Below are 26,494 nucleotides of genomic sequence, written 5' to 3'. Positions count from 1 at the left end.
CTTGCAAGTTTTCCCACTAAAGTGTTAACATCACAGCAAAAATCTTAACAGTCTTAACAAAATTTCAAGAGATATCAATTTCAGCTATAATATTAGTGGCATTTTCACACATGATCTCATGTGCAAGAGACAGAGCTGTTATGGGAAAGGTTTGCAATCACATAGGCTGGTTTTAAAATACAATGTGTGTATTTTAGCTGTATTCCCTGTTTTGTTGTCAGTGAAATGACCCATCAATGGAGTTGCCTCAGAAAAAGAATTTAAATGTACTCTTCAGCTGAAACTGTACATTTGTATTAAAAAAAAAAAAAAAAAAAAAACCATTTTGTGATTTTTAAAGATAGTCATCGAGACTAAAGGAAGTATTACACATTTCTGGAAAATATACTGCTTAACACTTCTAGTCACATTGAACAAGTCTGACTTAAGATCAAAAAAGCAGACAAAAGCTTAATACAAAGTTATTTCTTTCATTCATTACAAAATAGCTCAATAAATTAACTTCAACCATCAGTCTTATTAAAATGTGTATTACCCTCTGGGGAATTTCTGTACACTTTAAATATGTGTGATGCATTGGGGTACTATGGTGGTTCACTGGGTAGCACTGCTGCCTCACTCCTGTGGTGTGCATTTGTTCATGGTTTGAACCCAGCACAGGCTGCGTGGAGATTGCATGCCCTCCACGTGTTCTTGTGGGCTTCCTCTGAGTACTCTGATGTCTTGTCACAGTCCAAAGACAAGTTTGGCCTTAACGTGTGTGTGTGAGCAATTGAATGTTTGTTTGAGTGACTTCCCTTCAGTAGACTGGCATTCCACCCCAGGGGGACCTTCCTCACACCCTGAGCTTCTGGGATATGTTTCATTTTGTTGTAACTACTGCCCTTTGCCAAAAGCACAATGTGTTATGCACAAAAATACACTAACCAAAAATAAAATCACCATCAAAGCAATTAGATATTGTAAAAAACAAAGGGGGCAAAACAACTTCTGAAAACTACATTTGGTGCATTTCTTCTCGCAGATTAGACCACATGCTATTGTCAACATTACACTAGATATTTTCTCTTGCAAAGCAACAGGAAAAAATACCTTAGCTCATGGCAAACCAATGCTTAGTCGTCTGCGTGACTGCCCATCAACCACGATTAATTGCAGCAAGGAGTGACATCTGGTCACGTGGACAGCGTGCATGAACTGGACACCTCCAAGTACAGATGAATTCTTCTAGTAGAGTAAGAAAAGGAGAGTTTAGAGGGAGAAGCTGTTTTACAATAACATGTTGAGTGGTTGCGAACCATTCTGCAACCAGCCTTAAGTGGTGGAAAGCAACATAGTTACTAATCCTTATGACAAAGCAGGAGATGTCAGACCTTACCAACCTGCTCTCTGCAGGTGGTATCATTCTTTGCAATAACTCATCTAGAAATGGTGGTAGAGGTTTATTTTTAGAGATATGGCAAAAAACACCATCACTGCAGACTGCAATACACAGTTGTATTTGCACCCTGCTGCCTCAACATATTGACATTTATTCATTTAGCTGATGCTTTTCTCCAAAGCAACTAACAATGTTAAGTTCACAATTATTACAGGGTTACAATCATTTACCCAGCTGGGTAATTTTACTGGAGCAATTTAGGGTAAGTACCTTCCTCAAGGGTACTACAACCAGAGGTGGAGATTGCACCTGCGGGTCCAAAGGTAGCAGCTCTAACCACTACACTACCAGGTGTCCCACAGCTTCAAATGTGTTGTTGAAGGTCCACAATACACTCAATCCACATGCAATGCAACGTTTTACTGGGAGATTATCACATGCCTTGCCTGCGCATGCTGTACTTGAGTCAAGCCTCCTTTACTATTCCAAAAAAACTGATAAAGTGGAATCATACCAATGCTGTACCCTTTAACAACCAGGTCAACACATGGCCAGACTCGCACCGCTATATCTTATTTAACTCTTGATCTGGAATGAATGATGTCTGGCATACTTACTGAGTTGTTTACAACAGCCATGTCTACTGTGGCCTCTTCTGGCACTGCAGCAAAAGTACTATCTCTGCCATCAACCTGTACTGGTCCTTTAAACTTTTTTTAAATATAGGAAACATTACATTATGAAAGTAACATGAAAAGAATTGAAAAATTGCTTCCTATACATGAGAGTAATTCCTCAATGCCCTGTGGTGCACCACTGCAACTGGCTTGATCTCCTTTAAAAATCATACCATTGAATCATGCCACAGTTAATCTGATATGGGTCACAGAAAAATCAGTCAAGAACAGCCATGATGAAAAACATGGTGAATAACTTGTCCATATTGTTGCCAATTTCTTGGACAAATTTAATCTGAAATATTCATTTTCTGCCTTCCTCTTTGTGTTTGTCCACCACCATGCATCCAATCCCATCTTCCTCTATGAACTCCTCTACATCTTGCCTGTTTTTTGCTCTTGGCCTCTTACTTGGTTAATTCTAGCAGAGAAAAGCCCAAACATGACCTCTTTTACATAGAGATAAGAACTGCTGAAAGAGGTTTTGAGTATGCACCGAGGAGGCTCAGACATGGAATCATTTGAATATGCCATGAACAAATGTTTCCATTTTGTTTGACAAGATTTATTTAACTCATGCGTTCATCTTTTGTAGAAAATTGCATGCACTGCTTTGCAAAAGTGTGCCTAGATTTAAGAAATGAGAAATCAGAAACAGAGTAGCGCTGTACTCAAAAGGGTGACATGGACATCCAAAGTTCTCCAGTATCATTAAAATGTCACGAGCGATATAAAAAAAACACAATGTAATACTAGCAGAACCCAGAAAAATACAGATTAAATGACCACTAGAGACCATTACACCTTCAAAAGAACATATCACAAGGCTGATGCATTACCAATGGAGAAGTGAACAAGTAAACACTAACACATTTACATTTATCTGATGCTTTGCTTCAAGTGACTTATCCTGTTAAGCTACCTACCATTACTTATTTATACAACTGGGTAATTGAGCTGGAGCAGTTTAGGGTAAGTACCTTTCTCAAGAGTGTTACAGCTGAGATTCAAACCTGCAACCTTTGGGTTCAAAGGCAGCAGCGCTAACCACTACACTACCAGGTGTCCCACAGCTTCAAATGTGTTGTTGAAGGTCCACAATACACTCAATCCACATGCAATGCAACATTTTACTGGGAGATTATCACATGCCTTGCCTACACATGCTGTACTTGAGTCAAGCTTCCTTTACAATTCCAAAAAAACTGATAAAGTGGAATCATACGAATCCTGTACCCTTTAACAACCAGGTCAACACATGGCCAGACTCGCACTGCTATATCTTATTTAACTCTTGATCTGGAATGAATGATGTCTGGATGTCTGGCATACTTACTGAGTTGTTTACAACAGCCATGTCTACTGTGGCCTCTTCTGGCACTGCAGCAAAAGTACTATCTCTGCCATCAACCTGTACTGGTCCTTTAAACTTTTTTTAAATATAGGAAACATTACATTATGAAAGGAACATGAAAAGAATTGAAAAATTGCTTCCTCAAGGCTGATGCATTACCAATGGAGAAGTGAACAAGTAAACACTAACACATTTACAGTTATCTGATGCTTTGCTTCAAGCAACTTATCCTGTTAAGCTACCTACCATGACTTATTTATACATCTGGGTAATTTAGCTGGAGCAGTTCAGGATAAGTACCTTTCTCAAGAGTGATACAGCTGAGATTCAAACCTGCAACCTTTGGGTTCAAAGGCAGCAGCTCTAACCACTACACTGCCAGCTGCCCCCTAGTAAAAATTAAATCAGACCAACATATGTTTTTAAGCTGGTTGAAGGTAAAAGTGGCAATAAAATAGAGTTTTTTTTTTTTTTTTTTCCCCCCCACACCAAACGTTACAGCTGGGGTTTTGCAACCGGGGACCAAATATGTGGTGTGTAGCGCCCCCTGTCGGAAGTGACTCTTACTGCATGATCTCCCATGGCGCTCTCACCTGTTCAGGTCACAGCGGAAGAAGGGCTCGTGGGATGTTTCTACGTGTTTCATTTCCTCGACAGGAGTGACGCGCAAACCCGGGCTGGTTTAATGCGCTCATATCTCTTTTCCTACTCTTACTTTAATTGCAGTCATGCTTATTCGACCTATTTCACCGTGAAAATAAATAAACTGGGGGCAATTACACAGAGGTACTGGTGCAAATAGTAGCTCTTTTCGAGCGAAACAAAGGGAAACTGCGCACACGCGGTGAAAACAGCGACGGGGTTGTAAACACAGCGGCGCAAAAGCGTGTCTTCCTTCCGTTTTGGAGCGCTGAGGCACCCGGAAGGGTGCGGTTCCTTCTGTAAACTTCTCGTGGCTTGTTTCACATCATGTTATTGTGCTGCGCCACAGATGGGAAGGTGCCGCTGCGCCACCGCGAAGTGACCGCGAACGCCTCACGGCCGACCGCTCGCATCAGGTGCCCCTGAGGCGGAAGGAAGCGCGCCAAGCGCGAGGCTCACCTGAGGCTGAGGCGGCGGACGGGACGGCGCGCGCGAAACTGCGCGAGCCGCCGGGGACCGCGGGGAAGGAAGGCGCGCGCAGCGGATCACGGCGAGGGAGAATCGGGAGCCGAGTTAAACGCAGCACCCAGGCAGAGGTGTGTGTGTGTGTTTTCATTCATTTCATAACGCACTGTATTTTATTAAAAAAAAAAAAATTTGTTCAGCCACAAAACTCGGTTGATAAGTCGTCAAATCGACTGTTTTTATCCGTCTTAAGTGAATATTTTCATACTTGCTTGCGCTAATTACTACCAATATATAAATGAATGAATGAATACTTGCTTCTCACTGCTGGCAGTGTTCTAACAGTAAACAGTTAATTGTTATTAATTCCAAAATTGAACCTCAGCACACTTTTCATGAGCTCGTTTTGTGTGGTGTGTCAGAAGCCTGTATGTCTATAATAATGTTTTTTTTTTTTTTTTTTTTTTTTTTTAAAGTAAATTTGTGTTTTCCAGTAGTTGTATTCAAATTCTCTGTATTGAAATGCAGAAATGATGTATTGGGAAGTGGCTGAAGAAATCAAAGCTGTGTGTTATTATTGAGAACAATACAGAGCAGGCAGTAATGATGACACACATCCTTTGCAGAATGAACACACTCACTGGGAGAGTGTGTGTGTGACAGTGTGTGTGACACCTGTCCGCTGGCTGCGACGTGGGTTTTGTCCTCAGATGACCAGGCCTGTGCACTGCTCTCAGGACTCAAGCTGAATCTATATTTTTGTAGGGTTTCCCCCTCCCCCATTTCTTTTTATAAATATGGCTTCATGTTTTAAGACTCAGTAGAGATCGCATCTGGTTTACGCTTATTTTTCCAGGGTTCCCACTTTCTCCTTTTCTGTGTATTTAGGTGGTGGGTTTTAATTTTTGCGCATTTTAGAAATGTGTGAGAACAAGGGTGTCGGAAATGTAAGTCTCAAAACCTTTTTCTGTAAAAAGGAAAATGTTCCCACTATAAAGTTCTCTGTGGACCAAAAAGTGTATTTCTTGTCATTATAAATAATGGAAGATGTTCGTTGTCAGTTCGTCAACAGATGGGACATAATCAATAGACTGAAAAGCAGGCAGATCTGTTCAGCTTTTCGCCAGGGGCCTTAAATTGTTTTGATAACCTCTAGATACTTTAGAAGAATAAAGGGAGGAAAAAATACACAGTTGGGTAGTACTGTAAAAAACCAGACTTTATGCAAAGACACTATTAGCAGAGACCAAACTAATGCTTTGTGATGGTGGACTATGTGGGATGAAATGTAGATTCAACTACATCTCATTTTTTCTTCCTCTTTTTATCTAATTATTACTACATTTGTTAACTTTATATCCGTAGTTATTTCAGTGATATCATAATTAGTCAGTTATGATATCTGTGCAATTTAAGACAAAAATAATAAGCTTAAGCTATGTGTAATATTTGTGATGTTATGTTTATTAAACATACAAATAATGTTTTTAAAGAACCCTTATATACTGTGCTGTAATGTGCAGTGCTTTTACTGATCCTGTCAGATGTCGGTGTCATCTGTGCGAAGTCACTCTTGAGCTGAACGCAGTACGCTGACACTGAAGGCTGACAAGCGGTGAATGCAAAAATTTCTTCTGATTGCACAATGAAAAAGAAGGAACGTGGACAATCGTAGAGCAGTAGATGGCTTCAGAAGTGTCTGATTAATCATCACTCTAGCTCTAAGATGGATTGGTGCATTGTAGTACACACACACATTTTCACAACCACTTGTCCCATATGGGGTCACAGGGAACCAGAGCCTACCCGGTAACACAGGGCATAAGGCCGGAGGGGGGGGGATACACCCAGGACAGGACACCAGTCCGTCGCAAGGCACCCCAAGCGGGACTCAAACCCCAGACCCACCGGAGAGCAGGACTGTGGTCCAACCCACTGCGCCACCACACCCCTTCACATTGTAGTATTTTTTTTTTTTTTTAAATATTAACAGCAGGACTGTCTCTAAGAACAAAGTATCACACCCTGCATATGTTGAATGGCATTTTTTTTTGGAGAAAGAATTTGGCTGAATGAGTGAATGTAAATGTAAAGAGCATATGTAAATCTGAGTTGCACAGTCTCCTCTGTTCCAGGATGGACACAGAACTGTCCATTTGCGGTGCGACGCACACAGAAAGATGAACCTGTCTCCCTGACAGGGGACATCCATGCATGGACATACAGTCAGGCTTCTGCGTTGATGTGGTTCATCCTCGCTCTCAATCTGAGAACACTGGCTGCACCTAAGTGTGGTGGAAAATGTTTAAACTTGCGATGAAAGGGAAATCTTAGAATGTGTTTTCAGCTTTTTACTTTTCCATTTACTTTATTCTTTAAGAAACTGCTGCGCAAAGTTAAGTGCTGACATCCACATCTGCTACTCTCACTTTCTGTCTATTTTTGTTATCCCCATGTAAATTTGAGTATAAAAATGACTATAACGATTAAATTCCCTTAGATTCAAATTCTGGTTGTCTCAGCTCAGGTGTGTTAATATTTTTCTGAGAAAATATGTTACTCTTATCCAATTTACAACTACATAAGAAAGTGACAACTTGCGTACTTAGTATGTTTTTAGGCCTATTTCATTTATGTGTGTGTGTATACTGTATATATTTTTTGACAGTAGTAAAAGAACTGTAAATACAGGCCAGTAGATAGCATAGTGTTGTAGTGTTTTGAACTGGCACTTTGCAGTAGAAGAACCCATCTTTGAATCCCACCTTCTGTTGTACCCTTGATCAAGGTACTTGCCCCAGATTGGTCCAGTAAGATTGATTTTGATGTAGAAATTACTATATTATTGTAAGCTGCGCTAGAGAAAAGCATTAGCTAAGTAACGTAAAGTAAGACATTTTAAAAAATAGTTGTTTCATATAATTATTTTGGATACATATGAGTGAATTTCTCTGGTACGCATGGTGCTTCATAATGTATTTACCAAAATTCTTACCGAATGAAAAAATAAATGTCAGCCTGCTGGGATCTCTCAGAAATGCGTAGTTTACCTCCGGTCGTAATATCTGATATGAGTCTGGTCCCACCTTCACTGATGGATGAAATTTCAGTATTCATTTTAATTTAAACACAGCTGTGCAGGGATGTGTAATCTGCAGACTTTGGAAAAGTACCGTGTAGGTTTAATACCTCTGTAAGACGTAACGTGCAAGTTACACCTGTGTTGGCATGTCATTCTACCCAAGTCTGTAATCACATAATTGACCAAACAAATTGGATCAGTGTAAGTGCTGTTCTTGCTCTTGAGATGACCACAATCTGGTGCTGTAAAATTTCCTTCCTGGAAAGCTACAAATGTGACCTCCACTTTTAAATGTTATTGTATTAAGTAAGAGTTCGAGGAACCCTGAAGTCCTATTTCGCAGTGTTGGTAGCCGTATTAGAGGTTTGGTGGTTATGGTGCTGCAATAAACCAGTGTCCGTTGTACACCATCCCCTCTGAGCTATCTGGTAAAACACCCTCCACTGAAACTGGACAGTTTATAGAAAACTGTCAAAACAATAACAAAATATGGCAGATTAGAAAGTGTAAAAATCAGGGGACTCATTTTTATGGGTCATTCACCTGTAGATGTTACCATACTTTCTAATCTAGGGCGGCACGGTGGCACAGCGAGTAGCGCTGCTGTCTCACTACGCCTGGGTGGTGCGAGGGGACGTTGGTTTGATCCCTGCTCAGTTTGTATGGAGTTTGCATGTTCTCCCTGTGTCTGTGTGGCTTTCCTCCCACAGTCCAAAGACCTGCTGTTCAGGTTCCCCCATAGTGTGTGAGTGTGTGTATTCCACTAATGTATGGATGAGTGACCCAGTGTAAGTAGTGTACCTAGCAGTGTAAGTCACCTTAGTGAATAAAGATGTGTGGGCTGATAACACTACATAAAATTAATTGGAAATCGCTTTGGAGAAAAGAATCTGCTAAATATATCAATGGGAAAAAAGTAAATCTAAGACTTTACGCCAATGACAGTCTTGCTAGTATCTTCCCTTAATAATGTATTTGTCTGCTTTGGAGACATGAGTCAATTTCTTTTTTTAAATGTCTTTTATATGTGTTAATTTGACTCTAATCCAGCATTGACTGTTGAAATGGAGTGAGCCTGTTTCCGTTGGGTTGTCCACTGGGTCATGATTCAGCACGTGCATTCCAGAGCTCCACGCGTTGTCTTTTCATTCGTCATTGTGCCCATGCCCCTGCCTCAGGGCCAAGTGAACAAGCGACATGAGCCTCCAGCCACGGAGGGTTCGCCTAAAACCGTGGCTCATTGCCCAAGTCAACAGTGGGAAGTACCTGGGCTTGCAGTGGCTTGGGCCCGAGCAGAGGTTGTTCCAGATCCCCTGGCGACATGCCACCCGCCACATGCCCACACCGGAGGAGGAAAACACCATCTTCAAGGTGAGCCAACCTCTGGGGATGTAAGCTGCTGTATTGTTCTGTACTAAGCTGATATACAAGTGGTGAGTAATATTGCGGTTAGATGTGAAAAACAACACTTTGGCTCCATAATGTGCAGCCATATGCAAGACGTTGACAAAAATAGTGTAGTTATGTTATTTTGGACGTGCAATGCCGAAGAATAATTTTTACTTCTTAAGAAATGAACAGGAGGACCTGTTTGTTTTCAGAATTCTCTAGTTCCTTGTCAGTGGCATTATAATAAAAAGAGAATTTACCTAATGGGCCAACAATGGCTTTGAGTGGTAACGTGTAGTCTTCGGGATAATAGTTTTCACTAGTTCACAATATTTGGCTGTAGAAAAACTTGTTTTGGATAGTTACTTTCTCCTGTTTTTTTAAATGATAGGACACATTTCACAAGCAGGGAATATCAAATTGAAGGTGCAAAACAGGGGCTGATACAGCCTTAGAGGCATTTTCAGTGCTTGTAAGTAGGTAACCAGATGGGTTATGGTATGAGATTACTTAGTGCAGAAACGCAATGCCGTCATGTCAGGGAGACTTTCAAGTTAATTGAAGGAGTCTAGGAATCGGGCCAAGATTACTCAATAATCCCTGCAGCGCTTGTGACTCAGCTTTTGGTATGCTCCCAACCTTTCACCCAACTCCCTCAACCGCCTGCAGGCCTGGGCCCTGGAAACTGGGAAGTACCAGGAAGGGGTGGACGATCCCGACCCGGCCAAGTGGAAGGCCAACCTCCGCTGTGCCCTCAACAAGAGCCGTGAGTTCAAGCTCAAGTATGATGGCACCAAGGAGACGCCCGTGCAGCCCTACAAGATATACGAGGTGTGCGAGCAGCCGCTCACAGGAGGTAACCACTGTCAGAGCATCCAGTCAGAACCTCTGTCCTTTTCAGGTACCAGCATCACATGTCTGTTCACTTAAGGCTCAACACACACTGATTGTTCTATGGTGCTCCCCCCCACCCCCAGATGCAGGTGATGAAGATGAAGATGACGATGAGGTATTTCTCAGTACATCTATAACACAATATTGTATTCATACTGAGCAGTCAGTTTGCTGTTATGTGGTGCTCGATATCTGTTCAAATTAGCATATGGATTTAGGTCCACAATTTAATTCAATTTACTTCTGGTTCCATCTTAATTTTCAGCTACCAAACATCGTTGGCCTCTCAATCGGTAAGGCGCTTGTCTGTCCTTTGGAGTTTTCTCCTGATTTGGATTTTAACTAAAAATAGTGGTACTGAAATCAAGAATGGATTAAATATTTATTTTCGTGATGTTCCAACTAAAGCCAAGCTAATTTCCTCATAAATGATGACTCAGTCTCTAATTGCAGACAACAGCATCGCTGACCCACCTAGTTACCCAGCACTGCAGACGCTGAAGAATGAGTCACCCTTCATTGATTCCCCCATGAGTGACGGATATGTCCCGGCTCACCTCTCGTTGATGCCAGTCCCGAGTCACCTTAATGGAGGCGTGGCCATGGCAAACGTCCCACCCCCCAGCATGTCTTTGCCAGAGTTTACATGCCATGTTCCCATACCAGGGGACATGGGGCCTGGTGGGTTTGTGACTGGTGGTATGGCACCGGGGCACGCAGACGCAGCAGTACATCCCATCCCACCAGCGGCCATACAGGACAGCCACATGCCGGAGCCACAGGTGCAACCCTGCATTTCCAACCTACTGAGCAGCCCACACATGTTGCCCTGTAAGCAAACCTTTCCTGACGGTTCTCCTTCATCAGGCAGGGTCTTCATGGCATTAGGTAGATACTCTTGTGCTCCACTCTCTGACTCATAACATACTAAAGGTATATACATACTTTTTAATCGTTTCTTGTTCTTGCACTTTGGATTTGGGCCGTATGAAATTTTAATTCCCACATTTTGAGGTCTAGCTGTATACAAGCATTGGTTCTGATGAAGAGTGCTGGCAGCAGTCATCCTGACAGCTGCTGCTTCTGCAGACAGGGTTCTGTTGGAACCCTTGTGTCTTTTTCAGCAGCTGGAACCTTCAAGTGCCTAATGTGCTTTGTGCATCTGTCGTAGTGACCGATCTGGATGTTAAGTTCCAGTACCGGGGTCGGACGGCCGGCTCGCTGACGGTCAGCAACCCACAGGGCTGCCGGCTCTACTATGGCCACCTAGAGCCCACACCGGAGCAGGTGCACCTGTTTGGCCCGGTCACGCTGCACCAGGTGCTGTTCCCCAGTGCGGCAGAGATCCCCAATGAAAAGCAGCGCTTCTACACAGAGCGCCTCCTGGATGTGATGGACCGCGGCCTCATCCTAGAGATTCAGGGCCAGGACATCTATGCTGTCCGTCTCTGCCAGTGCAAGGTCTTCTGGTCAGGGCCTGGGGTGCCCGAGCAGTCTCCACCCAACCCCATGGAGAGGGAGAGGAAAATCCGGGTGTTCAGCCTCAACACCTTCCTCAATGGTGAGCAGCAGCTCGGTGATTCACGTTTTTGAGTGCCTCTCTGCTTCTGACCCATGATTTCTTCACAAAATTTATTCCTCTGCTTTTGGCCTTATAATATGTAACAAGTTGGGATTTAAGGAAAAGTTCTCAGATGTGCAGTTTAGCTTTGGCTCAAGTTCTGAAATTAGCACCTTGATCGATCAAATCTTTCTCTTTTGTAATAGAAGCTCCCGTATTAAATCTGTGACAAGCAAGGTTTGCTGGTGGTGGAATACTTGAGTTTCACAGCTATTTGGGAATTTCCCTACTGACAGATGTGCTATTTTTCTGTCATGTTTTACATCCTTTAATACAAACAAATGCACTCTCTCTGTGGAGCTGGTTGAAAAAGCAGGCTGTAATTAAGGGATTATGACCTTTATGATTTCAAGTGCCTCTTTTGCATGGCAGAGTTGATAATGTACCAAAAAGGTGAAGCACCAGTCCCACCCCCCTTTGAAATCTACTTCTGTTTTGGAGAAGATTGGCCTGACAAGAAACCCAAGGAGAAGAAGCTCATTATTGTTCAGGTATGGCGAGTCTTCTCACAAAAGGGGGTAAATAACGCTATAAATTGGCATGACTTGAAACTGAGAGCTGTGAAACTTTTATGTGGTTTAAGACCTTTCATTGAGTTTAGTCAGAGGGGGTTTTCCTTCAGTTAATGTAGCATGTAGCTAACAGACACAGCTGAGTCACCATCTCGTTCCTCACCCAGGTGGTTCCTGTGGTCGCTCGAATTTTGACAGAGATGTTCTCAGGAGAGCTCTCCTGGTCAACAGATAGCATTCGCCTGCAGATCTCCCACCCAGACCTGAAAGACCAGACAGTGGAGCAGTTCAAAGAGCTACATCGACTGCTTCAGAGCCAACATGCAGCTGGGCACTGGGTTGCCAACCTGCACTGAGGGCACTGCCACCATGGTGTCCATGAGGGGTTATTGCTCCTGCACTGTCAAGACTCAGGACCCCAGGGTCACCACCCTGCACAAGCCACTGTGAACTCAGGGAGAAACTTTGCCTGCTTCAGGATGCGCTGCATATCCATGGCTCCGTGTTTCTTGTCTAGACCTTGTGGATTTCCACCTTGTCCTTTAAACTTCCTGAACTTAGATGGGGGAGGTGCACAAACTGTACAGTATACATATACACAAATTCCAGATTGATACTGTCAAGGCTTTGACTCCAACCACAATGATTGAAATGAGTTGCTCTTCCACTGAAATAAACTGTTGTTCAACTTTTCATTGCAGTGCATCTCCAAAAGTGTTCCAAGATTTTTCTTAAATGCAGTAGTCAAACACTAAAGGTTTATAAATGAGCAAACTGGTAATACAAAAGATTGTACTTCACATTAGGCAATAGATGAAATTTGCCTACCGCAGGTGAACTTCCTCCAAGCGATGATATCAAAACAAATACACTCCCGTATTATTAGATGCTGTGTTAAAACGATTAATAATGGAAAAAGCTCCCTCAAGGTAGTAACTTCAGTACATCTTATGTGTGGGTCAGGGGAAATCCTAGTATTACAAACTCATGCTTACACAATTGCTTCAGTTCAGGATGTCCGTAACAAAGTAGATTTTAAATATTTGTAATTTTGCAACACACTTTAAGGGAAGTACAGATTTGTACAACCACAGTAAAGCCTTGACAGCTTCCATCACTACTTACCCCAGTTTCCTTCAGTGTACCTCCCAAAAATTACACATGGGCTGTAAAGAGGTTTTCTAAAAAGGTTTTCATAGTGGTGGTGTTGCATTTATTCTGTCACACCCACACTGAGACCTAGGGCGGTGCAAAGCGGGACTTGACACCAAAAACAGAAAACCTGTCATCCACAACTTTATTCATGAGATGGGCATAAGGGCAGCATGTCCAAAGACAGCTGAGTGATTTTTTTTTTTTTTTTTTTTTTTAAACCTCTCAGAACAGAGTATGGTCATAAAAGGAAGATTTAAAAAAAAAAAAAAAAAAAATGCAACAGAGCCTGGCAACAGAATGATAAAACTCCAGTGCCTGTTTTTTTTTTTTTTTTTTAAAAAAAAAAAAAGAAAAAAAAAAGAAAAAAAAAAGCTAAAGGCTAAAAGTGGCACTGGAACTCATTAACTTCTGTCATCCCATTGCAGCCACACCAGTGCCCATGGATGGTCAGTTCTTGTTCTTGGGTTTGGTGTCACAGTTTGCTGTTTATCCTTTTTTTAACAGCACAGAAAATTCAATGTTCATTTCTACAGTAAGTCCAAAATATTTTTTTTTTTTTTAAAAAAAAAAAAAAAAAAGAAAAAAAAAAAAGTATCTTTTCTACCAGGCACATCCTTGTGTTATTTTCCACTATGATTCCTTCCCATGACTCTGGGCAAGTGTCTGTCTGGATTCTATGAAGAAAAGCTCCCTGGAAGCACAGACTTCTGGGAAAGCAGGCTGTCCACACACTGTCTGGTGTGAGTGGTCCCTCCTCTTCTGCACCTCATGTGCCCAACACCCTGCCTCTCCAGCGCTGTGATTCTTCCTTCTGGTTTTCCACAGCAGAGTCCCGCCCATCCATCGTCTGGAAGTTCCCCTTTTCGGCTGCAGTCATCTTGATCCATCATTTTAAAACCCGTGTAGCAAAGCTACAGCCAAAAGTCCGGGACAAAACAGAAACTGCATGTTTTACCACTATGGATCAAAGCATTTGCTAAGCAACTAGACTAAGAATTTTATAACGTTCAACTCTTGTATGCTGCATGAAATGGAACAGGACTTTGCTCACCTGGTGTCACCTGGTGGAGATCAGGGAGGCGTGGCTATCGGAACAACCTGGTGAATTCTCTGATGGCCCAGCATACCTGCTTGCATTCTTCCGCACTGCAAAGAGATGTTGTTTGCCATGAGGAAACTCATGGGGTTTCTTTCTTTCGACTTAAACTCCAAATGTTTTTTTTGCAGTTTTGTGTATTCAGGAGGTGGACAGGTTTATCCCAGCAGGGGGAAGCCTGCAGTCTGAGTTCCTGTGGAGCCAACAGGAAGGACTAGGAAGAGCGCTACACTCCAGCTCCTGCTCAGACTTGTCCAGGAATCCAGTCCATTCTCCCACGCAGGTTCCCCCACGTTCCAGCAGCGATCCGCTTGCCGGCCTGCGCAGGCCCGGCTAAATACCTCCACCGGCCCCAAGGAACTTCTGCTTTTTCTAAATCTGACTGCTGTGGGGCTTTTTGTGACACTTCGTGGTCTAACAGCCTGACAGTGCCCGGGGAACCGCTCTGCTCTTCCTATGCAGACAAAGTGCGTGGCCTCCGCTTCCCTTCGGTGCCCCACCATCTCATGTGAATGGTGTTTCATAGTGACCCTCAGCACAGATTCTAGCTCTCTTTCACTTCTGCTTTCAGCAGCAGGATGAATCAACTCTTTACTTTGTCGTTTTGCTTCCATGGTCGTGAATCCTGTTATAGAGGCCGTCACAAACCGCAGGGCCTGAGCTGACTGTTTTCTGGCTGGACACTCAGAACACTAGTGGATGTGGGTTACAGGCTGTGTCCTGCCTGCAAGTTCCCCTCCATGCTAAATATTCAAATATTAAATTTGATTCGTTTTTTTTAGCAAAGACAAGATAAAGGTGGCGTCATTAAAAATATAATAGAAAAGCACTTAAGAATGATGCATTAAAGTGCTTCAAGAAGGATTAATATACTGAGAGAGGTGAACCGCACAGCAGGAGTGTACTTTAAAATACAGAGTGCATCTTGACCTTACAGTGCTAGTTGTACACTTCAACAATATGGAAATCCTTAGAAAACATCTCTCAATGATGTACACTAGTGGCCATCTGTATAATATGCTGGTTTACCATGTTATAGATAACCCCACAATTCAGACACGAGGCACAGGAATATTACATTAATACAAAGGCATGTGGTGCAATTATTCAGTATGGTGCTAGTTGTAGCTTTATGGCATGGTTTTTACCAAAAATGGCAGGATCGCTTTAGGTGTTCAGTGCCATGAAAAGTGCAACGCGTGAAGCAGACGGATATAAAATATGCTGTAATGCATGAAAGCCCTCATTTTATAAATGAAAAACTGAAGTGTGGTTCTCAAGTTGCTCCAAAACCATTTGATTTACGTTCAGTAGTCATACTTTAACTTTTCACACTCTGCTTTGTGGAGAACGGGCTACGGAGCTTTGTTGCCCAGGAGCACTCAACCATTTATGCTCAAATCTGCATCATGAGAGTCTGGGCCTGCTCCTACAAGGATCCAAGGCTCATTGAAGGTCAAGAGGAAGCTGAGCATCTAGGTAAAGTGCCATTCTGCTTCAGTGAGTTTCTGGAGCAGAGTGTTACGGCCAACAGGCACCCGGGACGAGCTGCAAGGTGCAGAGGGCCGGTGCTCACCTGGTGACCTGCTTGTGGAAATCTGTGAGCTGCTTGTTCGTGACAGTCACCGCCCCTCCAGACGTCTCCTTGGGAAGCCCCTTGAGTGTGCTCTCCAGCCAGCGGCAGAAGGTCTGAAAACATCACAGTGCAGGTGCATTACGAAGGATGTGGTTTACATTCTAGCGCTGCTCTCAACTGGAAAGTCCATGACATACAATGTTGATGATTCACTCCTGTTGAATGTACTCCAAGCCTTGAACTGACTAATTTTGTAGGCAGCGCCACCTTGTGGTGGTGCAGCATCAAGACATCACCATTTTCCATACAAACAAGTTTTAACTTTTTAAAAAATTTTAAAAGGTCTCCTCTTTCTCCAAGTCATAAGTTACCTGTTAAACTGCCATTCTACCTGCCACAGAAACATTTGTGGAGGTAGAATTGTGTCAACTCACCGGTCGGTCAAAGAGCATGATCTCCCAAATGACCTCAGCCACATCAGGCAATGTGTAGGGGGGCAGGCAGAAGCAGGATGACTGGATAAGCTGGGTGACCAGCAGCTGACCATGCTGCCCCATCGCTTGGGAAATGAGCTGCTTGCGTACCTCAAAGTCATCCTCATGCTGTGAAATACAGAAGGGGTTAAGGGACACAGTCAAGACAACCCAGGAGAATAGAATGCCCCCATTGTAGTTCAGTATGCAGTAAGGCTATGTGTGTGTAGAAGCAGATTGTGTGGCCACTCACATCATTAGCAACACCCGTGTGGACAAGGTCCCTGATGAACTTCATGACACTGCAATTGGCATCCCGGTGATCCAGTGAGGTGGCTGCGATGGCACACTGAATAAGGTGTACGACAATCTGGCTGCTCAGCAGTGTAACAGGGCTCCGCTGCACAAACCTGTTGTGCGGTGAAGTGAAGTGGGGTGTGGAAAGGAAGCAGTAAATGAGGCACAACCGAAGAACACCACATTCTGTCCAGCAGAACTCGATCTCCCGTTTGCGGTCCGAGATTGGGGCCAGCGTGCAGTTGGGGTACCTGGTGGCCAGTCTGAAGAGGTCATCCACAGTGTCGGGGTGATTGCGCAGGCCGTTGGGGGACTCCAGCAGCTGGAAGGTGGGCATGCAGAGGGCCTGGACAGAAAAGCCCACTGTTTTACATCAAGCCAGACTGCTAACACTGCTAACTCCGCACCATGTAGGTTTACCACAATGCAAAGGCTAGGAGCAATGCGGACAGTTACCTGTAACATGTCCAGGAGGCCCTGCCGGCAGCCCTCCTCCATGCCATATTCGTCCACCAGGATGCTGCCCAGGTAGAGGAAGCAGGAGTGGGGGTACACCTGGTACACACTCACCATCTGCTCCACACAGAGGGGAATGATTACTGTCATGCAACTTATTCTATGGTATGTAAAAGAAAGCACCTCTACAAAACCAAGACATCTGTGTAGGACCCAGGAGCACAATCATCTTCTGGGTTTCCCGACACACACACACACACACACCTGCGTGACCAGCGGCTGCAGCAGCGCGGCGGAGCCCTTGCCCACACAGCGCACGGCGAAGCGCAAGCAGCGGCAACAACGCTCCACGATGCGGTTGTCAGCCTGGTGCTTGTTCAACGTCTCTGACAGGACGGGCCAGATCTGAGGGACACACAAACGATGTCAACACCTCTTTCACTGTGGTCAGTCACACCAGCACCAAGAGAAAGGGACTGGTCTCACCTCCTGAATGACCTTCTGGCACGGATGCATCTGGCCATTCTCAACAATCGGGTTTGTGTGTCTAGAAGAGTACAGAGCGCACATTCATATGACGGAGATGACATTTTAATCCCATGCAAACTAGTCATGTGGTGACCAGAGTCTTACCTGAAGATGACCGCTAACCGATCTAACCACACTGTGGGGTCTGACAACTTGCCATTGCTGGGCTCCTGAGAAATCAGCTGCAGCGGAATGTAGAAGACACACTTATAGCTTATCGTGGCATAGCTGACAAACACTATCTAAACCTTGAAGAAAAGGGTGCAAATCCATCAAATAAGTGGTAGTCACCTTTTTAAGGGCCATGACCTGCACGTCGCAGAGGTCGCTCAAACATTCAGCTATTTTCTCCAGTGGGAGTCGAGCCAACACCAGCGCAGTCCCTTTAAGAGATAAAATTAAACACATCCAGATTCTGACTAATAGACCCACAAGACATCATTTGTTCCTGATTTTCAGAACACCACCGCTGAGCTCATGCAAATTTTGGCCAAAAAATAAAAGAAAGAAAAAAAGGAAGTAGGAGACATTTGCTGTTCGATTTCCTAACGCACAGAGGGCACGTAATGGACAAAGAGAGGTGTTTTCCCCATTGTAATTAATTGCAATCCATATCCAAACCTGAATGAACACTAACATTTGACTGTTGACTTCCAGCTCCCAAACTAACAGTTAAGACATTACACTTGTAACAGTACAAACCTGAAAGTAATGCATTTAGCATTAGTAGTTACACCCAATTTGTCTTTTTACTTTATTACCTTCATATTGTGCTGCTATGATAAGTGGGTCTGACTGAGCATCTACCATATCATATTCCTTGTGTGCGCTTAGCCAATAGTCTTATTTTATCCTTATCCTAATGCTAAGGTCTGGCATGTGGTACCTTTGAGAAGCCCAACGGCAGCATCTGTCGACAAGGCAAAAGAGTCAAGGGCTCGAGCAATGTCCAGCAGGCCCTGGAAGTGCTGTGCCATGTGGTCCCGGCAGACAGAGCAAATATTATGGAGTGCCTTAGCTGCGACTGATGCCAACGGCTTCTCCCCCAGGCCCTTCATGAGGTAGCTCAGCACAGGGTCTGTGTGGCACAAAAAAGTGTGTACAGAGTTCCTTTTGCTGCTAAAACTCACAAAAAAAAAACCCACAATTTTTAAAAAAGCATAAATGTGAAAGTGGGCAAGGAGAATAGCACAGCAATGAGCACAACACAAAGGGCCATTGCTAAGCATCTCCTCACATTTCCCGTGCAGTTAAAACACACGCACAGATATGCTGTGTATCTTGTATCAATGCAAATTAATGCACATATAGAACTTGCACAAATTCAAGCTAAAGGCACAAACCTAAGAATCGTGGGTTGCGGTCGACTACCTCGCTCATCTCCCCAACAAGTTCAATACTTGTGTAGCGGACTGCAATATGGACCGTCTGCGGAAGCAGGACCACCTGCTCCAGTACTTCTGTTAGGGTCGGGTTATTCTCACTGGGTGAGGGGGGGGAAAGAAAAAAAAAAAAAAAAAAAAAAAAAACCACCCAACATCACTGGCAGAAGTAGCATAGAATAAAAAGGTGTATTATGGCCCACAGGCGCACATGCAGAAAAATGGAAAACCAGCCCCTGTCTTCATGAAGCTTAACTGGAGCAGACAGAGGATGAAAAGGATGGATGGATGGAATGTTCCCAGATTAAGTCTCAGTGGCTGATTAGTCTTCACCAGAGTATACTTAAACATGTACATGTATTACTGACACATTAAGATATTTTTGGTAAACTGGTAACGTGTGAAGTCAAGCGCTGTTTGTACAGTTTCGGTTCAACAATTTCATTCTGCTGTCAGTCACCATGATCTTTCCTACACTGCGTGGTACACGTTGTAAAATGTTTGCCAGCTCTTGCTCGGCCGAACGGAAACATTTCTACTCACGGATCAACACTCTTGGCAATGGCAGCCATGATGAACAGCACAGCTTCCGTCACCTCCCAGGGCGGATTTCCTTCTTTCAGGGTAGAGTACAGCTGCAGAGCATAAGGGCACATTTCAAAAGTGTAAAAACCAGTGAAAACAACTATGGCACAAAGCAATGAAGACACAAAACTCTCCATTTCTGGTCTTAACTTTTCTCTTAATTCAAGTGTGATCATTCAAATGAGGAACTGGCAATAAGCTGTGAACTCGTCTTTCACCACAGCAGCAGAAGGTAAAGCAGTATAAAGAGGAATATATTCACTAGAACTCAAACACATACATTAATCTGCTCAAAGTGGTCAATCCAAGGTTTCCTATGTTTCCCAAACAGTGAAATCAGCCCTAACAAACTCTTCAATTTCAATATTCCTGCCCCACAGTACCTGAGAGAAACACTCCATTGAGCCCACTAGAAATATGACATCCTTCACAAGATCTGAGACCCTCATCCTGAATTCTCCAAAGTCATCTGTATCCTCTGGCACGCCTTCCTTTAAAAGTGATAGAAGTAAGTTAAGATGATGCATGCTACACAGCAAATGACAAATCCAGAAAAACAGAATAGGATGGGGGGGGTGTTACTGTAGAGATGATTACAGCAAATGCTTCAATACCCAACAAGAACAAGACAAGTAACGTGGACGTATACGACAGGCTCAATCCATCCAGCTGTAAAATGTGTACAGCGCAGTAAAGTGTGTGTGTATGTGGGGGGGGGGGGCTGACATGATCAGGGTCCAGCTGGCAGTGGCGCGCCAGGCCATGCAGCAGTCGCTGGATGTAGGGTCTGAAGATGCCGTGGAGCATAGGGTCGCTGGTCTTATAAAGGTGCTCCCCCAGGCGGTACCAAAAGTTGAAGGAGATCTCTGCCACCTGAGAGTAGAAAGACGGTCATGAGCAAAACTAAAAAGCTGCGTAAAAACATTTCATAACAGTCAGTGGGTGGTTCAGAAATATTGCTGTACCAACAATGCAATCCCAATTTTTCGCACAGTGCAAAGGGGCATCTGTGAATAAAGCACCTGAAAAAGGCTCAACTCTGAGTTAGAGGAGGGGAATATATATTTATCTTTTCAATAGCAGAATTTACCAAAATGTTACAGTGCCCCTCTCCACCTTAAACAGTTCCTCTGAACACACTGCAAGAATACATATGGTAAGGATGATATGATGAAATGTGATGTGTGTCACATTCCTAGCAATCTTTAGGAGCTGCAAACTGAGACGAATGGCCAGAACGTGAGGGAGAGAGGACACGTTTATGGCTGACTGCAGGGATGCTGCTTACCTCGTATTGCGGGTGCCCTGCACAGATGAGCAGCAGTTCCAAGGTACGCAGGTCGCCCATGCCCCGGCCAGGGCTGCGCACTATTGTCTCCAGGAAGGTCTCACACAGCTCCGTGAAGATCCGACAGTAGTTCAGCACCCTGGTGGACAGCAGGACAGTCATGGGATGGGGGTGGGCTTTTCTTCAAGTATGCACCTGAGACACTGGCCACATGACTAAGCTGCCACTGATCAAATCACAGTAGAAATGTCAATACTGTGAACAATTTGAGCTTTAACAAAAAACAAGCAATTATATTAAAATTGTGTTAGTGTACAGTTTACCCCTCAGACTTGGTGAAACTACTGCAGACAAAGTGACTAATACAGCTGTACCCTTCTTCCCCACACTACCCCATCCCCATCAGAGCTCAGCTCTCAGCACCAATTCATAATTAGCTGTCTGCTGAGCAGAAAAAAAAGCACCGAGCTGATGGTGGACTCCTGCAGCCATAACTGCACCACGCTGCACTTTGTGATCAGGGAGAACAGCAGGGGTGGCTGCGATCACCTGCGGCCTCAGACTCACTTGTCGAGGTCCTCACGGGCCACAGCCATGTGGTAGGCTGTCTCCAGCGTGAGCACACCGTGAAAGAGTTGCGTGGCCAGCGCCATGTTGTTGTCCACGTTCTCAATGGCGTAAAGGGAAGAGCACACGCAGTCGGATGCTGCCTCATGCAGGTTGGTGGGCGTCTCATCCTGCTGCTGCAGAGAACAAAGGCAGATGACAAAGTTAAAGCGAACAGTGACGGCTGAAATGCAGTACACTTACAATATCATATGTTTCATATTGTGAGCGCCATGTGGAAGCCATGGAATTGGGCAGGGATGAACTTGATGACAGCTCCACACTGACCACTCCAATGAAGATCAGCTGCTGATGAATGATAGAACTGTTAAGCACCAGCAATAAAAGCAGCAGGATTGAAGACTTTTTTTGGGCTATGAAGACAAGACTACTGCAAAGAAGTTTTTTGGCATTAAGGATGACCGGCTATTTTATCTGGATCCTTTCAAACTTGTATTCATCTGTTCACAATTTTCATTTTTAGATTTCTCAGTTTAAACTTGCTGTGGTTTGAGTGACTAAAAACAGGTGAATAGGACTGACCAGCACTTGGAATAGGACAATAAGCAGCCGGTTGTTGGCCATGAAGTTGCTGTCCAGCACACCCAGGTTGAACCAGCTGCTCAGGCAGCGAAAAACCTTGATCAAAATCTTCTCATCATTCCCTGCCTTCTCCGCACATGACACCTAGAGACACGAGAACAACCAAGAAGAAAGTACCTGTCAATTGCAAGGTAGAGGTAAAAAAGGAAAAGAATCTCATTTAAAGTTATAGCGCACTCGGGACAGTGACAGACGAGAAGAAATCCATACCAGCAGAGTGACAACAGTGCTTGAATAGTAAGCCAGATCCTCGATGATCTCTGCCCGCCGGTTGGCCCCGATCCGCAGGGAGCGGCTGTGCACTTCCTCTGGCAGAACAGTCAGGATCTCCATCAAGAAGGGCAGTGAGGAGATGTCACTGCTATACCTTGAGGCAGAGACAGAACAGTTTAACTCCTTAACATTACATCATGATAGCAAAGCAATGTCTTATAATTGGGGAAAACACTATTACAAGCGAGTGGTAATATAGCCCTTCAGTCACTTCCTTTTCTGCATGATGTCTGCTGTTCACATTTCTACACAAGATGCAGTACTTCAATACAACTATGAGTAACTCCTACACAAATACATTTTCTCTTAGGTGTAAATATTTACACTAGTTAGACCTTGGGGCATCAACATGACCTGTCAAAGTATGTTAGTGTGTATGTGTTAGGAAACAGGAACTTACTTTTCAATAAGTGTGTGAACACAGCCCTTCCAGGACGCCATCTGCAGGGCAAGGTCTGCAATTGCAAGAGCCAGCTGGGGGAGACAACAGGCATGTCAGCAACCAGTCCTCACACTTTCTGTTCTGCTTTTTACAAATTATATGAATGAATATTTGAAGGGAAGCAGAGAAGAGCAAAGAGGGCTTCAAAGGGGCATTTCACAGAAAATTGATTATTTTATCTGTATTAGTACCGCACATAAAATACACTGAAATCAGGGAAACAACTTCTTTCGGGCTGCATTACTGTGAGGGAAAATTATTGGGAGCATCTTCAAAAAATCAGACACTACAGCAGTGGTCACTGCAACCAGCTGGGCTAGTGACTTATGGGTCTGTAAGCTCCTCTCATCAGGACAGGGGACGACAATAGATATTGCTGACCATATCAGTTCCTTCAATCCCACTAAATACCATGCCAGCTGTCTCCCAGCTGAGCAGTGACTCACTGCAATGCAAAAATCAGTGCGATGAAATGGGCATGGTGCATTGGTAAGCAATTATAAATTTGCGGTCCAAACAGAGTATTCTTGAAGGCTAATCTGCAGGATAAAACTCTGTTCTGCTACCACATAACTGTGCAATGCTGATCTGCTACTCTAGTTTGGCTTCAATCAGCAGAACAAAAAGTCCACCAACACATCTTGGTGTGAGTGAGGCTGCACCTGGGTGATGATTATTGGCGAGAGTTCTTTGAGGTTCTGGATGTGGGACAGTAGCGAGTCCCGCAGAGCGATGTGTGTCTCAGCTGGAAGTTCATAGAATGACATCTGGATCTTCATCTTCATAGTCTGGGCTGCAAAATAACAGGACTCCACATCCCGCTGTAGTTGGAGCAGCTGATCAGAGATTTCCCAGGCATACATCTAGGAAAAACAAACAACCAAATTTAAGGGCAGAAAAAACAAACACCATTAACTAACAATGATGTTGAGCTGGAAGAAAGCACCAACACATACTGTAGTCTTAAAAGGATGTAGCAGTACATTCAGCCCTTATGTAATGGGGCCTCATACAAAAAAAAAAAAAAAAAAAAAAAACACAGCATATATATTTGTGTATCTTATATTTTTTAAAAAAATTGGTGGGAGGGTATCGGGATTTGTCCATCCTGTGTCTTATGCACCTACTCGAACGATGAACCTCAGTGCAGCAAGTGGTAGGGAACAAACTAGGTTTGCTTGAGACTTTCATGTCTGCAGCTATGGCTCCTTCTCTCAATGTAATGCATAAATTGTACTTTTGCTGAGATGTACGTCACTTTGGACAAAACCGTCTGCTAAATGAATAAATGTAAACGTAAATGTAAATACAACCAACATATTTTGCATAGGCAAAGTGGAAGAGAACAGAGCTGTTCTAGTCATTTGCTGACAGACGCTACTCTCCTATTCTCTTATCCCTCATTAGACCTCTGCCAGCAACACACCCTTCAAGAGAACCTGGCACAGTACACAACTACTTCAGACCACCAGACCCCTGCACAAGCAGTTGTTGAAGTCTATCCTGGAAGAAATAAGGTGTGAGGCAGGGTAAACTCAGGACGCAATGCCAGCTCATCATGGCACAATCACACACATTCATGCATTAAGGGAAATCTGGAGTAAACTATCCACCTGGAACAGAACTTTGAACTGTGGAGGAAAACCTACATGAACATGTGGAGAACCTGCAAACCCCACACAGACTTAACCAAGATTCGAACCCACAACACAGGAGCTGTGAGAGACCAGAGCTGCACACACTACCACTCCATTACACCACAATATACAGTAATGTCTCAGTGAAAGCAGGATTGGGGCTTTTCTGGTGAACATAAAGGACAGTCACAAAGGCCAAATGGCACTGAACCCAAAGGTCAAACTGCCATCCACCTCTCACATTCATGAATTTGGGTTTACATAGACCATAGCACTGTCCAAAATGAACCAAACCACATACTACAAGTTCAGAAGGTGTTCAGTGAAACTGCGGGACATGTGGAATAAATCTGACCCAAAATAACTACTCGGTGGAAACCACATAACGGCTTTCAAGAGCCCAACTGAAAGCTCCAGTTGAGTTGCAGGTTCACAAAGGAAAGTAATCGTGCAGCGATCTGCAAACACTGTCCGTCGGAACCACTCGCCCCACACGGGACACAGGGAACCGGAGCCTAACCCAACACACAGGGCGTAAGGCCGGAGGGGGAGGGGACACACCCAGGACGGGACACCAATCCGTCGCAAGGCACCCCAAGCGGGACTCGAACCCCAAACCCACCGAAGAGCAGGACCAGGACAAACCCACTGCGCCACCGCGCCCCCTCTGCAAACACTGCATGTTGTTTAAAATCATTAACATGAGGGGCTCACTAAGCACATATATTAGGATAGCACAGGACAAGCGATACGATAAATTTAAAAACATCACCTATACCACTATATACAGATGCAGAGGCCCGGTGGTGATTATGGCCAATCCGCCACTGCTCATTTCAGCATCAACATTAAAATGCCATGGCTTTATTAAAGTGTCCCAAGTCACGGAGCAATGGAACCGATGACGAGCATGAGACGAATGAACATGTTGAAAACAGCAAGGAAGATGACGAGGACGATGATGGTGATGACATAACTGGTGATGATAACCATCAGAGGCTGCACTTCCTCCTGTTCAGCCTTACAAGTGACTGTGCAAAGGAAATGCAAAACAACGTTAATCGAAGGGAAAAGCACTTCAGGTTTTTCACTTTCACGACTAGCCTAGCCGTCCAACGGCAAACCTTGAGGCACCGAACCTGGCAGAAACACACGCAGTTCTACTCCGGCATAATAAAAATTAGAAACTTATGAAGCGCCTCGGAGCTCACGAGAGAGACAGCAGGTTGTTTTTTTTTTTCTTTACAGCCACTGACTTATTTGTGATTATTATTGTTTATTAGCATGGAGCTGCTAAATGATCTCTTCCTCCTCCTGTGCAAAACACAGTCCCCACGGACTACTCTCCAGCTCGTAACGGTTCCCGTACAGTTCTCCAGTGATTAAGTCCTCGTTAAAAGGAATTAAAAACTACGAATACATTGAGCTTAAAATAAATGACAGAAACGTCTGGCTGGGTAAATTAAAGTTTCCCCTAAGCCGAAGGCTAACTGTAGCGTCGCGTAGGCCTCTCTAGGCCTCGGACTTTCCTGCGTGCCACTCACCGATCTCTGCAGCTCGCCGAGCCACAGCGAGGCTCGCTCTTTGCCTGCGGGATCCGGGTCATGGTACAGAGCCTGCACGGCGTGGTAAACCAGTTCCAATGACGGCTTGCCACCTTCCATGATGTCTTATTCCAACAAGTAAAAACAATTTTAAAAAATAAAACTCAGCTACGGGGTACTTAAAACCTGAAACGACCGTCTTGACGGTAGTATTTATTCAGCTTCTGGTGCGTTCATTCTGTGGGACCGCCATCTCCAGCGCACACTGGTGCCCATGTGTGTTCGGTAAACACGTCCGTATGGAAACCAGGAAACAGAAAATACAGACCAGCCCACAGTAGTTCCTGCGGCCCTTTTAGTAAAAGCTTTGGTGGTGGGTAATTTTTAAAAAGCCGAAGGTTACTTCATGACAAAAAGTTGAATGAAAGTAATCTAATTTTGTTTTAAATGTAATGATGTGTAATACAATTTCATATTCATTAATAGTTAATTAGTGTGGGTTAGTTATTTAACGCAAGCCTGAATTCGGGGATATT

At 44.1% G+C, this 26,494-nt stretch overlaps 2 protein-coding genes across 6 annotated transcripts; one reads left to right on the top strand and one right to left on the bottom strand.

Moving 5' to 3' along the window:
- The first annotated feature begins 3,995 nt into the window (after positions 1-3,995).
- On the top strand, positions 3,996-13,441 carry irf5 (interferon regulatory factor 5). 5 transcript variants are annotated; one of them, XM_018755621.2, is made up of 9 exons: positions 3,996-4,650; positions 8,780-8,972; positions 9,660-9,846; positions 9,968-9,999; positions 10,150-10,177; positions 10,325-10,715; positions 11,056-11,445; positions 11,878-11,996; positions 12,185-13,441. In XM_018755621.2, exons 2-9 carry the CDS (start codon positions 8,923-8,925, stop codon positions 12,371-12,373), a joined length of 1,386 nt encoding a protein of 461 aa, XP_018611137.1. In that variant the 5' UTR covers positions 3,996-4,650; positions 8,780-8,922; the 3' UTR covers positions 12,374-13,441. The 5 variants fall into 5 exon arrangements, with proteins under 5 accessions (XP_018611137.1, XP_018611135.1, XP_018611133.1 ...); XM_018755619.2 differs by having other exon boundaries at positions 9,660-9,821; positions 9,922-9,999; positions 10,338-10,715; positions 12,185-13,439; XM_018755617.2 differs by having other exon boundaries at positions 9,660-9,821; positions 9,892-9,999; positions 10,338-10,715; positions 12,185-13,439.
- Positions 13,442-13,514: 73 nt separating this feature from the next.
- On the bottom strand, positions 13,515-26,237 carry tnpo3 (transportin 3). The gene is made up of 23 exons (XM_018755646.2): positions 25,959-26,237; positions 23,440-23,640; positions 22,736-22,809; positions 22,273-22,429; positions 22,003-22,146; positions 21,421-21,596; positions 20,854-20,992; positions 20,292-20,438; positions 19,949-20,056; positions 19,524-19,615; positions 18,942-19,081; positions 18,485-18,676; positions 17,890-17,981; positions 17,704-17,780; positions 17,557-17,617; positions 17,335-17,475; positions 17,071-17,187; positions 16,866-16,960; positions 16,571-16,727; positions 16,279-16,446; positions 15,845-15,957; positions 14,224-14,318; positions 13,515-14,083 (listed from the first exon to the last, which is right to left on the bottom strand). The coding sequence occupies exons 1-22, from the start codon at positions 26,076-26,078 to the stop codon at positions 14,258-14,260; spliced, it is 2,772 nt and encodes a 923-aa protein (XP_018611162.1). The 5' UTR covers positions 26,079-26,237; the 3' UTR covers positions 13,515-14,083; positions 14,224-14,257.
- Between the last annotated feature and the right edge of the window lie 257 nt (positions 26,238-26,494).

The sequence above is a fragment of the Scleropages formosus genome, chromosome 24, assembly GCF_900964775.1.
Source record: "Scleropages formosus chromosome 24, fSclFor1.1, whole genome shotgun sequence".
NCBI lineage: Eukaryota > Metazoa > Chordata > Actinopteri > Osteoglossiformes > Osteoglossidae > Scleropages > Scleropages formosus.
The sequence above is the reverse complement of the archived record's forward strand: the minus strand, read 5'-3'. Positions and strand labels throughout refer to the sequence as shown.